Raw genomic sequence first — 14,508 nt, 5'->3', positions numbered from 1 at the left:
AATTCGGAAGATTCCTACATTAGCAACTAGCATGATTTCACCTCATTTTGTCTCAAAAGAAAACTTGTTCCTTGTTTCCCAATTTGCACATTGGATATTGCAGTGCTAGTATGCATATTTTCCTTGAGGGGGGGGGGGGCGGCGTTGATGGAGTGATGTTTATACGCAAATAAGATAATGCAATAAGAGTTATAAAGGAGTACTAAATATAATGCTGCATCAGTCCAATCGAATTTCTGCAAAGTGCCCTTTGATGTCGGTGCCCCCCCCCCCCAGATTAAAAGTGCTTCCGCCGCCCTTGAGGAACACACCTTTGAGGAAACTTTCCTCGGAGGTTGTAACTGTTTAAGAATTTTGACGAAAGGTGACCATATTTGAATATCTAGCATATTTGAGGCCAATACAGCATTATCTTTAAAGTACCATTACAGAGATATAGCATATTCTTTAATGAGCTAAATATCTTGTAAACCAGGAATAGCTGTAAAAACATTGCTGCCACTTTTAGTAATTGATATTTTTCTCTGCCAGCCTGTGATATATCAAGCTTACTAATATTGTGCTTAAAGTCTCACGTTAAGACTTGTAAAATAAACCAAAACACAGTTAAGCAAATTTTTTAATTTCCAGTCACCTATATTCGTCCTCATAGCCGTAGGAGCCCAATTTGATTTTGGGGGCTGTCACGACTTGGGCGAAAATATAACCGAAATTTTTCAAGCGCTCCGCGCGCGTTCAACATGTCAATGTGCATATCATATATGCATGCATCGCTTGCCAATAACATACAATCATTTTCCATGTTATTACCCTTCCATATTGGTTATAATTATTAGGGAATTCGTTACAAAAATAATGATAATAATATAAGTTTAACCATTGAAAAACACATTGCAAATTATTTTTCTTTCAGTAGGTGCCCGAAAAATGGTCAGCATATTGCCCAAATTTTAAACAAAAATTATTTGGTTGGAGGGCTACAGCCCCCCCCCCCCCCCGCCTCCTACGTACGTCCTTGATTTCTTATTAACTAAGAGTAAACAATAATAATTTTGTATTTAAACATTTTGTTGAGTGTAGGCCTACATGGTTTAGTCTTACAATTGTTACTGTGAAGTGGTGGGGGGTGGGGGGATTATGTCAAGGGCGTAGGAACCGGGGGGCTGGGGGCGCCAGCCCCCCCCCCCCAGTGAAAAATATGGGGGGCGGAAGTATCATTCCGCCCCCCGCTCCGCATGTCAGAAAACCCCTTTTTCATTTCCAAATGAGAAAAAAAATCTCATTTGGAGCACCAAATTGCATTTAAGGCCAGGTGAAAATGCAAAATTCTTTACAAAATGGAGTGGGAGTTGAAGTGTGCTATATTGCACCAAATTGCATCTGAGGCCACCTGGAAATCCCCCAGGCCAGCCATCAGTCTTCAGCCCCCCCACTCAAAAGTACCTTCCTACGCCAATGGATTATGTTATGTTTTGCAAAATTAAGATAAGGGAATTATTATTGTTTTCTGATAACCCAATTTACATTTGTACGTAATAAAACTGAATCATGTCGGACGCTATTTTTACTATATATAGGAACCTCAATTTGTGCATTTAGTTTTAATTTATCCTTTGTTCTCTCGTAGCGAGTTTAAAGCACAAAATACATGTGTGTGCAGGCGAAGGGGACGACCGCCCACCCCCCACCCTTTGAGCATATTTGTTTTGTATGTTTTTATGATATCGCTAGTAATTCAAAATAGAAAATGCTAAGGTGCAACTAACAAGGTCTGGGAAGTGCCATTTCCAGCGATCTGGGTGGCATTTTCGGCCAAATTTTTCTTGTACGCTTCGAACCAAATGGTGGCGCTACGCCATATATACAGCTCTGATAGTTTGCCTACAGGTTCGCCCCTCCCGTGGCGAATTCATGGCTACGCGTCTGTGTGTGTGGGAGAGAGAGCAATTAAATTGCTATGGAATTTATTTTTAAAGCCTTGGTGAGGGGTCTAAGCGGGCTTAGTCCCGGGAAGTTGTTGCATTTTGAGGTATTTCTTGTTCTCTCGTAAGCGACTTTAAAGCACAAAATGTCATAAAGCCTTAACTTTAAAAAGAACTGATGACTCGAAAGTACACAGTAAGTCATACTTTTTTATTTATTTATATCTTCTTTTAAAACATTTTATTGTTCATTGCACAATGGTTTCCAGGCACCCAAAAAAAAAAACAAGAGTTTACACAAAGCCTTGTTCTCTGATTTTAATCTTAATGTTAGTATTTCACAATTTAAGCAGTATATTGAGCAATGAGTAGTTGGAAGATTTGTAAGACAAATTTGTACAAAACAACGCGATAAAATAAAGACAGATCTATTGTTTCGGCATAATTTCAGCCATATTTAGCTCGAACAAAGGAATAGTTTCTCCCATCTAGAACGAAATCACTATGATGTTACCACGGCCAATTACTGGAATATCTAATACTGTAGGCTTGAAGAGGGAAGTACCTAAAATGGACCTCGAATTTGAGTTGCCACCAATTATCAAGATGCCCAAAGGTCGACACGTACCAACTGCTTATTTTTCTGGTGGTGTCACCCTAAGATGATAAAGGGTCGGACAGGGCTGAAGGGAGGGAGGGAGGCAAGGGCATACATATGGTCCCCAAGGGGCCCCCTACAGGATGTTAACTCTGGATGAAACATGGCAGCAGTCATAAACAGAAATTATGTGATGTAATACCAAATTTACCCCATCTCATGTTTAACTAGACAAATTGTTAACAAATTTAAAATCAGGGTTGCCAGTTTTTTCCTGTGACTCGACCGGCCAAATTGGTTGGAAAAAAACCCCGCCAAATACAAATACGAAAGCATTATCCTTGTACGCAAACTTTGTATACATTACAGTACAGTAGTGTACAGTACAGTACAGTACAGGGAACTCCAATGGACTTGCGTGACCCCGCGAGGTCATATCAGATGGGTCATACACGCTGCAGAATTACCTCGGCCAAATCGAACGTGACATCCTGAAGATAAAGGGCGGATGAAGTTAGCCAGGCCAGACGGGGTGGAAAACCGTTCAGACGGTGTGTCTAATATGTTTGGACCCGACTGCATAGGCTTATACGGTCGGGTTTGACGTGTGCCCCATTAGCTTAGGGGAGGAAAACACGCCATATACAAGTTGAATTTAAATAGCATTATATAACCTGCCTCCAATTTTTAGTGCTTAGAAGCAAATTTCTCAAAACAAAAAAAACATAAAAACATCATTAAATTGAACAAATAAAAAAAGCCCTAAAACAAAACAAATAATGTCGAATATGATCCGTGAAAATACTTCCCATTTTGCAGATACAGCACAACTGGTGTTTTTTTGTGAAATCTCACACAAGTAAGTGTAAACCAGGAAGGATATAAGGTTATAATATTTAAATTCTATAAATATTAAGTAAACGCTGGAATGATGTTTGCAACAATTTGTAAGCTGTCCATCACGCCACTTTTTTTATTTTTTTTATTTTATAAAAAACACCATTAATGGTTAAATTATACACATTAGCTTGATGTACCTGTCACGATGTGGCATACTGTCAAATCTACAGGGTTTTAATCTACTTAATACTTCCAAGTCTTAAAGTATATGATAAGTCATGGCATAGGTCCATAGCATAATATTAATAATTTTCTTAAAGATTGAGAGGGGGGTGAGGGGGGGGGGGCAAAAGTCCAACCCTTAAACCAGGTCTGGGAAGATTTTGTACATTGCTTTTTAAGAAAAGCTCTTACAAAATGTAACCGTTCTTTTTTAACCTTCATAGGAAAAGAAACCAATGAAAGCGAATAGTAACTTCAAAATGAACCCAAGTATCAGAAATGAGACATAAGGGAAGATCCCGTATAAGTTGCCACAAGTTCTCAGCCACATCTCTCTGACAACGGTGACTGTGGTGAGGTGGTCACTTGATCGGGACGATATTACGCCCGACTGTGGTACCACAATTCTCCCGTACGGGAGGGAAACAGATATATTTCCTCATAAAAGCCAGTAAAATTCATTGATCAAAAAAAGCCAGTCTGCATTAAATGAGAGACACATGTGCACTGAAGCCATACACATAATGTCTCTGTTGACGTTTGGCATAAGTCAACAGAAATGAAAGAGGACATTTTAATTATTATAATTATTATTATTTTTATCGTTTAATCTTTGTTAACTGCAACTTCATGTCCCACTTCAAACCACAAGTATGAGCAGTATGAATAGCTTGTTTCTATTAAATAAAGATTCAAAACTGTTCATACTGTCAATAACAGTGCTTTGTCGCAATTCAAACCACTTGTATTGACAGTATGGGCAGTATGAATAGCTTGTTTCTATTAAATAAAGATTCAAAACTGTTCATACTGTCAATAACAGTGCCTTGTCACAATTCAAACCACTTGTATTGACAGTATGAGCAGTATGAATAGCATGTATAGAAGCAGTATGAGCAGTATGAATAGCCTGTTTCTATTAGATAAAGATTCAGAACTGTTCATTCTCTCAATACAAGTGCTGTGACCCCGCGACGTGCAAGTACCGCACAGACCCCACAACGTGCAAGTACCGCCCGGAGTGGTACTAAGATTTACAAATTTGTCCCACCTGGCAGTGAGATATTGCTGGTCATTTAAATCTGCTGAACGGCCGAAACACTTCCTCTGTGAGGATGACCGTTTCTTCAACTACATCTTGAAGCCAGCATCCCGTTTCAGCAGTGGCAATTGCCTCTCAATTCTGCGACCACAAACGTGGACACCGTTTAGCTTCATATCGTAGCACAGCCATAGAAAAATGTGTATATCAGGAAGAGATGAATAGCGATGGAATAGATCACGGCCGCATTTCGAAGTTTTGGTTTGGTTCTCAGTGACCTCTGGCAGTATTTACTGTGTTACAAAAAAGAATACAGTTATACATCTATCTGTCTGTTGTATAGGGGGGGTGTTGGGGGAGGGGACAACTTTATATAGGAAAAACTGAAACTTGGAAATTTTCACCAGGGTGTTTTTGGAAACTGAGACAGTAAATTTAAATAGTTATAACATGCATAGTACAGCATTGATATGGTACAAAAAAGGGAAAGGGGTGGGGGGGGGAGCTTGGAATTGCACAGGGTTTAAGATTCAACAAATTTCCAAATTGAAATGGCTCAAGAGAGTTTGTCTCAAATGATCCCCTACAGAGATCATACAGTGACTCAATGTCAGCAACTTAACTCAATTGTGACAGTTAATAACAACTCAAGCTTAAAATGCAGAAAGAAGTACTCGACAAATGTCTACAGATCACATAACAGTGGCTTTTCATTAAAGCATATCAGGATGCCAGAACTTCTACTGATACTACCTCACAACCACCACCCACCCCAACCCCACTTTCTTCATCTCTGACAAGTGTCCACAGATCCCATAACAGTGGCTATCCTATGAATTATTGAAAGCATATGGGGAAGCCAGCATCTCTACTGGTACTACCTCACAACCACCACCCACCCCATCCCCACTTTCTTCATCTCTGACAAATGTCCATAGATCACATAATAGTGGCTATCCAATGAATTATTAACAGCGTATGGGGAAGCCAGCATCTCTACTGGTACTCCCACCACCCACTCCAACCCCACTATCTACACCCTTTTACTTACTTCCTGCTTTGAATCCATCTTCTACACTGTGTTGTAAATGTACTTCCTTGTCGAGCTGAAATGCAATCAAAGAAAGGAAAAATGTTAGAATTACACGGCCCTGATAGCCGTATTTTGCATTCCTTTATAAGCACAAACTTTACAATACTATTGTATAGAATATAATCACAGCCATGTACTTTTTCCCACAAATTTTGGCCCTTTTTTGCAGAGATCAAGAAACTAAAAAGATTCAAACCAGAAGAGTCTGGTTCTTTGCTATTGATTTGGCCGAGATGAAAAGCATGCATCCAATTAATGTTTTTAATGGTTTTCATACTTTTCACAAAAAGAGTTGTTTTAGACTGTTCAGACTGAATGCATGATGGGAGCTTCAAGAATAACAGTAAAAAAGACAAGACTGAAACTAAATAATGAGATGATAATGAAACAAACCAAGTATTTAAATGCTGAAAACATACTGTTATGAAGTCTGCAAGTAAGGAGAAGAAGGCTGCTTATGTCCTAGGGATAGCTTAAGGGGATTAAAAAGCTGGCATTACTTAGACATATAAAGACTTGCTAATAGGATTAAAGGATAGAGCTAGAGATGAGGAGAGGAAGGTAGAAGGGTTTACGGCAGTTGGGCTGTGGCTTTTGTGAGGAGCGAAGGTATTAAGGAGAACCAAGGAAAGGGAGAAGCGGAGGTTGTGTGAGAGGATAGCAGTTATAAGGTCGGAAGGTAGCAGAGGTTGTTGATGAAGGCTTGATGTTTTGAGATTGTGAAAGGAAGCAGTGGCATTTTGTGGAGTCGGATAATAAATGAAGAAAAGCATCGAATAACACTGTCCTGAACTTATTACCCCGAACAACGTAACACATACATAAAGCTGTTTATATTTTTAATCCATAAGCAAAAAGGAACAGAAATTATGATATAAGCTTTAAACTTCACATACTTGCAGAAAACTGAAAAACCATAATATACCTGTTGGAAAACCAAAGTTCCTGCATTGAGACTAAATGAGAAACACCCAGCTAATTAGGGGCAGCCCCCTCTCTCAATTTTATAAAGAGGTGTCAAAGGGTGGCAGTGTGCCATTACTGCAAAAGTCTCCAGAGGAACCATCAAACTTGCTAACACAAAGGGGCACTTTTCAAAGTATTTTATCAAATCAAAAGAAAGACAATTGAATCTACCTTTCGGAAGGAAAAGGAAATTCGCAGCTAGTACTTACTCAAGACCCGTCCGGCCTTCATCAAGGGCTCCCTCTGTTGTTCTTCTTCAGAATCCATCGGTATGCTAACGTCCTGCTTCGGCGAATGCATCCCAACTCCGATGGCGGGTGGAATATTCTGCAGAGCTGAAATCTGGTAATGCGCTTGCTGAAGTCTCACCTCTGCATTGAGTCGTTTCCCACGTTCGGCCTGCAGGTCGGACTGTCGGGCAGAGAAGCAAACGATTAAAACTTAGAACGTTGGTAGATACTTGTGTGTACATTGTGTTATGTGTGCAGACCCTACGAAGGTAAGACCTCTTAGAAGCGCCATTCTACAGATATTTAATGGATTACTTTAGGCAGAATTTCAGTCTTGGTACGTTATGGTCCAACAAAAGAAGAGCGTTACTAACAGTAAAAGAGTGTTACTAACGTTAAAAGAGTGTTACTAAGGTTAAATGAGTGTTGCTAACATTAAAAGAGTGTTACTAATGTTAAGAGAGTGTTACGAATGTTAAAAGAGTGTTACTAACGTTAAAAAGAGTGTTACTAACGTTAAGAGAGTGTTACTAACGTTAAAAGAGTTTTACTAATGTTAAAAGAGTGTTACTAATGTTAAAAGAGTGTTACTAATGTTAAAATAGTGTTACTAATGTTAAAAGAGTGTTACTAAGGTTAAATGAGTGTTGCTAACATTAAAAGAGTGTTACGAATGTTAAGAGAGTGTTACGAATGTTAAAAGAGTGTTACTAACGTTAAAAAGAGTGTTACTAACGTTAAGAGAGTGTTACTAACGTTAAAAGAGTTTTACTAATGTTAAAAGAGTGTTACTAATGTTAAAAGAGTGTTACTAATGCTAAAAGAGTGTTACTTATGTTAAAAGAGTGTTACTAATGTTTCTATAGCCAAACTCACACCTACGTCAACAAAATATCAGCCAATTTAACAATTACTGTTACAGTCCAAAATTTCCTTTCCCAAGCATAACCATCTTTGAATCATAGACTCCTATGGGATCAAGAATTAGAAATCTTATTTCTAAGTGACTTGAGAAAATGTGCTTGCACATTACTTTCTCCTTTCCTAGAGCCCCAAAAAATAAAAGAAGCTTTTACTTTAAATACTCAACGACAACACTTTACAATAAATACATTAGTAAGTCATAGTAAAAATTAGAAATACTATGCAAAATAAACAGAAACTCTTGAACATCAAAAATGGTGAAATAGCCTTCAAAATTTGCCAAATGGAATTTGAATCCATTATTACAACTCGGTCTTTCTGACCAATAAACACTTAAAGTTCATATACAAGTTGGGGGGGGGGGGGGGGCCTTTGAACCCTTTTCAAAGTTTTATTATGAATAAACCTTCAAATATTTATAATGTATTCACATCCATTTTGTATTCGATTCATGCTACAATGAAAGTATCAAGCCAATGATTTTGACATGGAATCGGGAATGGAATCATGAATAATTGGTTCATAAATATTCATTAGACAAGAAAATGTGGAGTTACTTCATCAAGGTTTGCTAACATATTACTTGTACTTTGTGTCCACGATATCTTTGTGGTGCAAGACAACATACTGCATACACTACTAGTGGCTGTAATGTAATCTATATGATGTACTGTATGCAATGCAATGTATGTAATGTATGTAATATAATGTAATTAATGCAATGTTTGTAATGTATGTCATGTAATTAATGCAATGTATGTAATGTTTATGTGATGTATTAAATGTGATGAAATTAATGTGATGAATGTTATGTAATGTAATGTATTTAAAGCAATGTATGTAATGTAATGTAATGTATGTAATGCCCTTTCATGTATGCAATGCAATGTATGTAATGTAATGTATGTAATACAATGTAATGTTATTTATGTAATGCAATGTTATGTAATGAATGTAATGATGTAATGTATGTAATGTAATGCAATGTATGTAATGTTATGCATATATGTAACGTAATGCATGTAATGAACTTTAATGTATGTAATGCAATGTATGTATGCAATGTATGTAATGCAATGTAATGTGTTTTATGTAATGCAATGTAATGTAATGAATGTAATGATGTAATGTATGTAATGTAATGATTTAATGTATGAATTGTAATGCAATGCATGTAATTTATGCATATATGTAATGTAAGGTATGTAATGCACTTTCACGTATGCAATGCAATGTATGTTATGTAATGTATGTAATGCAATGATTGTAATACAATGTTATGTAATGTATGGTTCAAACTGATTAAAACTTATCTACTTTCAGTTTTACCAAACTAGCTTTCATATAACAGTCTTCCACAGTACTGTATAAGTTGGGATTGTTTTGTTTTACTTTTAAATAACTCAAAAAATCTTTATGTATACATGTATTATAATGTATGTGATGTGATTTCCACAGTATAAGTTGAGAATGTTTTCTTTTTTACTTGAAAATAACTCAAAAAAAACATTATGTATGTAATATAATGTATCTAATGTAATGTACGGTAATGTTATATAATGTTATGCATGTTATGTAATGTTATGTATGGTTCAAACTGATTGAAACTTATCTACTTTCAGTTGCACCAAACTAGCTTTCATATAACATTTCCACAGGATAAGTTGAGAATGTTTTCTTTTTTACTTGAAAATAACTCCAACAAACATTATGTATGTAATATAATGTATCTAATGTAATGTATGGTAATGTTATATAATGTTATGCATGTTATGTACTGTAATGTATGGTTCAAACTGATTGAAACTTTTCTACTTTCAGTTTTACCAAACTAGCTTTCATATAACAGTCTTCCACAGTATAAGTTAGAAATCTTTTTATCTTTGCTTTTAAATAACTCAAGAAAACATTACATATGTAATATAATGAATATTATGTAATGTATGTGATGTAATGCAATGTATGTAATTTAATGTATTGTATGTACTCTATGAATGTAAAGTTATGTAATTTATGGTTCAAATTGATTGCAACTTATCTACTTTCAGTTGTACCAAACATGCTGTAATATAAAATTCTTCCACAGTATAAGTTGGGAATGTTTTGTTTCTTACTTTTAAATTACCCGAAAAAAAAACATGTATGTAATATAATGTATCTAATGTAATTTAGTATAATTTTATTTTATGTTATGTAATTAATATATGGTTTAAACTGATTGAAACTTATCTACTTTCAGTTGTACCAAACATGCTATAATAGAAAAGTCTTCCACAGTATAAGTTGGGAATGTTTTGTCTTTTACTTTTCATTTTAACCAGATCCATGTATTGTGAGCCACATGTTAAATGTAGAGTTTCTAAAGGTTGCCAATTCCTGGATTACACTGAGTAAAATCAACTTTGCAACAGAAACTTCAGTTTACCATGAGCTTCGGAAACCAAAGACAGGATGAACTGAACGAAAATATAAAGAAATAAATAAATAAACGTGGTAAAAGAAATGCTTATATGAGACCTATGGTTAATGAAACATCCTGGTTAGAACTATTATAAGATGTTTAAAATGCATGCACATCAATTTTAAGTCTGAGAAAATGTGAACATGCTGAGTCGATTAACATATTCCTTTCAAAGTTGGATGATACTTTTGGAAGTAGCCGTGGCGAATGTAACAAAACTCTTGAAAAGTTTGTTAGTTTTGTTTAAAACAGAACGTGACACACCCGAGATATGTTTGTTTTCATATAGGCAAAAGTAGTAAGCACACATGCAATTAAATCATTTTTCCTGAAAACATGCTCTTGAACCCTGTACACTAAAGCTGATCTAAGCAGACATTTGAGCATCATCATATATACATAGATTAAAAAGGCAAATAAACATCCTACAAGTAAATGAGTAATCATTTCGATATCTATATCTATAAATATATATATCTATAACTATAAATAAATATCTATATCTATAAATATATATCTATAACTATAAATATCTATATCTATAAATATATATCTATAAATAAATATCTATATCTATAAATATATCTATAAATAAGTATCTATATCTATAAATATAAATATATATCTATATCTATAAATAAATATCTTTATCTATAAATATATATCTATATCTATAAATAAATATCTCTATCTATAAATACATATCTCTATATCTCTATATCTCTATATCTCTATATCTCTATATCTCTATATCTGTATATCTCTATATCTCTATATCTCTATATATCTATATATCTATATATCTATATATCTGTATCTATATATCTATATATATATATATATATATATATATATATATATGAATATATATATATATATATATATATATATATATATATATACATATACATATACATATATACTATGTTCAGTGTCTAAAGAACTGTATGGATGGTGCTGCTTTGACTTGTGAAGACAAAACATGTTATATAAAAATGTCAACTCTCCCTTTCCTTCCTCCCCCCCTCACTCCCTACTCCCCTACCCACTTCTTCTCCATTCCCCTACCACTGCAATTACTGATATCGATAAAAGGAAATAAGCAGCACCACCTGCAGATCAGAGAAATCACTTTCGATCGTTGTCCTGGCGACCTCGGACTGTACCAATCTGCAAGAGGGGAAGAAGAAAGGAGAGCAAATGAATGACTATATATGGTGGGGAATTCGATTTGCTGCTCAGGATGTCGGACTATTTAAGGTAATACATGTTATAGCTGCATTTGGCATTGACTTTGCTACAATCTAGTGGTACCACTCAGAGTAAGGCTGGGAAAAATGAAAACATGATCTGTTCTTTAAGTGTACCAAAAATTGCAACACGGATGATGATGAACTTTGGAAAATTGTTAACAAACGGAACAAAACGTTTCAATGAATTTTTCGGACACAACATTTTCTACAGTGGATTCAAATGGTTAATTATCTATTAAGGAAATGCAACCACAGAGGAAAAGAGGGAAAGAGAGGAGGAGGGGGGAGAGGATGGAAAGAGGGGGGAGAGGATGGAAAGAGGGGAGAGGAGGGAAAGAGGGGGAGAGGATGGAAAGAGGGGGGAGAGGATGGAAAGAGGGGGGATAGGAGGGAAAGAGGGGGGAGAGGATGGAAAGAGGAGGGAGAGGAGGGAGAGAGGGGGGAGAGGAGGGAAAGAGGGGGGAGAGGATGGAAAGACTGGGGAGAGGATGGAAAGACTGGGGAGAGGAGGGAAAGAGGAGGGAGAGGAGGGAAAGAGGGGGGAGAGGAGGGAAAGAGGGGTGAGAGGAGGGAAAGAGGGGGGAGAGGAGGGAAAGGGGGGGAGAAGAAGATCTCATGTGTTATGACAGCATTACAAGAAACTAAAGTGTCTGCACAAAGGTATTTGATGGGAAGAGAAGTGCACTGGGCAAACTTTATGGCGACTTTTTCAAATATTATAGGAGCTGAACGCACACTGTTTGTTGATCATCAATTCTGTGCAGCTGTGAGATGACAAATTTCATTCAAACACAATAAAAGAACAGAGACAAAACACAACTTTTCAAATGCAAAAACCAGAGACTTACTTCTGATTTAAGACAATAATTTCCTGTTCTTTAGCGAGACTGTTCTGGGAGGAGCCATCTTGACTGGGTGGAGCAGAACCCTGTAGAGATACCCTTTCCACTGCGACATTTTCTTCCACGACCTAAAACAAGAATAGAGTGTCAATCATATGATTTCTATTTTTGTGTGTGTCCATGCCACTGAATTTAAGAGCGTGGTGGACGATTGGTTAAGGCGTTGGACTGGTGATCCAAGGACTGCTGGTTCAATTCCTACCTAGTTCATTACGTTGTGTCCTTGGACAAGATGCTTGATCTCAATTGCCTCTCTCCACCCGGGGGTTACATGGGTACCTGTGAGGTAACTTGTCATTGGGCGCAGTATATAACTGCAGCTGACTGAAGGGATTGTCTCTGGGACAGGTTATCATTGACCAGGGGTAATGTTACATCTGTAAAGCACTTTGAGACCTATTGCTGGTATAAAGCGCTATATTAAAATCAAATATTATTATTATTATTTACTGAACTGTGTTCGTATAGAACAGATTCGGATTGGTATTCCAAAGATACTACCCTTTGTAAAAAGTAGAAATCTTCTTGGCTAGCCTTAACCCTAGTTTGAAACCAAGGTCGGAACCAGGTTGGAACCAAACCGGTTGTAAACCAGGTTGGAACTGAACCGGTTGTAAACCAGGTTGGAACTAAAGCGGTTGTAAACCAGGATAGAACCTAAGCGGTTGTCAACCCTTGCAACGAGACAAGCAGTTAGGAAATGTGACATCATTTACAAGTTTGAGTGGTATCGAGGTGTTTTTGATAATTTTTGGTCAATTTTAAAGATTAAACATTTAAATAAAAAATTCAGTGCAGTCATTGGGCTTGACAACCCTCATTTCAAAGGGGATGGAGTGAAGGCAGAGGGACAGCACCCCAGGGTCAATTAGAATGTGGGATAAAGAATTAATTTTTGTCATTAAGGTGAAAATGAAGACTTTCTGGTGACAGAACTGTCCGAGACAGTATTGGCTCTAGACGCCACCGGCCAGCAAGTTTTGCAAACATAAATTTAATTTAAAATACCTGCTCTGGTGGCTTGTTCTGTACTGATTCAAGTTGTTTCTGCAGCTGTGAATTTTCTGCTTGCAATTCTGTGATGCGACGTTTGTTACTGAGTAACGACCTGTCTAGATTTTTCACCTGCACCGTCATGTTATTCTTCTCTTCTACAAGAGCTGCTACTTGGACGCTGAGAGACTCACATCTAACGATAAAGGAAAACCCAAAAACGCTTAGATAATAATAATATTAATAATCAGGCAATTATTTTTATGACACTTAAGCGACCAACGAATGTGGGAAAAGTCCGCAAGGGCATATGAAGTACCACTTTCACATCGGGTGGCTTCTAATTGAACATTTTAACTCAAATTTGGAATGTTTTCAATTTAGAAAGTCATTTCAGATGGGAAAACCGTTCATTGCTATTGGATGAAAAACCAATCTTACTATGACCCGGCCGGGGATCGAACCCCAAACCTCCAATTGCTAAGCCTCATTGCTTCAAATGCCACCGCCTTAGTCCACCCTGCCACAGCGTTAAATATTTAGATGAATCACTGTATCTAACTTGAATCTACACTTTAAATGAAGAAACTGCAGTGTCACTAAACAATAAAGAGCACCTGTTTATCGAACCCAACTGCCTCTATCGGTCAAACTTCCCTTATTTATTTATTTTTGTTGATTACATATTCATGTCACACTTCATTAGAAGCATTCTGGTGAGAGCATGATAGAGAAAGAAAAAATGCAGACTCATTCCGTGAACCCATAGCTCCTTTTTTAGAAATTAAATAAAGCTGAAAATCAAAATAAAATTAGACTAAATTTTCATCATAATTATTATTTAATTATTGTCTAACCCCCTTCCTCCTGACCTGAACATGCCCCCCCCCTCCCACCATGAACAATATAGCAAAATGCATCTTTCAGATATCAAGGAGGTTAAGATTAGACCATGAAAGACCTCAATAAGAGAAAACTTTGAAGGTGGCAGTGAAATGATTTTTGAAGTTAAAGAATTGGGAACCCTTTTCTTTTTGGAATTTCTGGCATATTTGGGGGCTT

The 14,508-nt window shown here is 36.6% G+C and overlaps 1 protein-coding gene across 4 annotated transcripts in view; it reads right to left on the bottom strand.

Moving 5' to 3' along the window:
• Positions 1-2,114: 2,114 nt before the first annotated feature.
• Positions 2,115-14,508, bottom strand: part of LOC139965871 (uncharacterized) — a 37,401-nt gene continuing 25,007 nt past the window's right edge. For 3 of the 4 annotated variants that reach the window (XM_071968630.1, XM_071968632.1, XM_071968633.1), the window contains 6 exons: positions 13,462-13,642; positions 12,400-12,521; positions 11,408-11,468; positions 6,893-7,094; positions 5,676-5,730; positions 2,115-4,917 (listed from right to left, as the gene is read on the bottom strand). In XM_071968630.1, the coding sequence (XP_071824731.1) occupies positions 4,797-4,917; positions 5,676-5,730; positions 6,893-7,094; positions 11,408-11,468; positions 12,400-12,521; positions 13,462-13,642 (742 nt within the window). In that variant the 3' untranslated portion in view covers positions 2,115-4,796. The remainder of the gene's footprint in view (positions 4,918-5,675; positions 5,731-6,892; positions 7,095-11,407; positions 11,469-12,399; positions 12,522-13,461; positions 13,643-14,508) is intronic. The other variant, XM_071968631.1, reaches the window with a different exon arrangement.

This window comes from Apostichopus japonicus, chromosome 1 (genome assembly GCF_037975245.1).
Source record: "Apostichopus japonicus isolate 1M-3 chromosome 1, ASM3797524v1, whole genome shotgun sequence".
In the NCBI taxonomy this organism is placed as follows: domain Eukaryota; kingdom Metazoa; phylum Echinodermata; class Holothuroidea; order Aspidochirotida; family Stichopodidae; genus Apostichopus; species Apostichopus japonicus.
The sequence above is the reverse complement of the archived record's forward strand: the minus strand, read 5'-3'. Positions and strand labels throughout refer to the sequence as shown.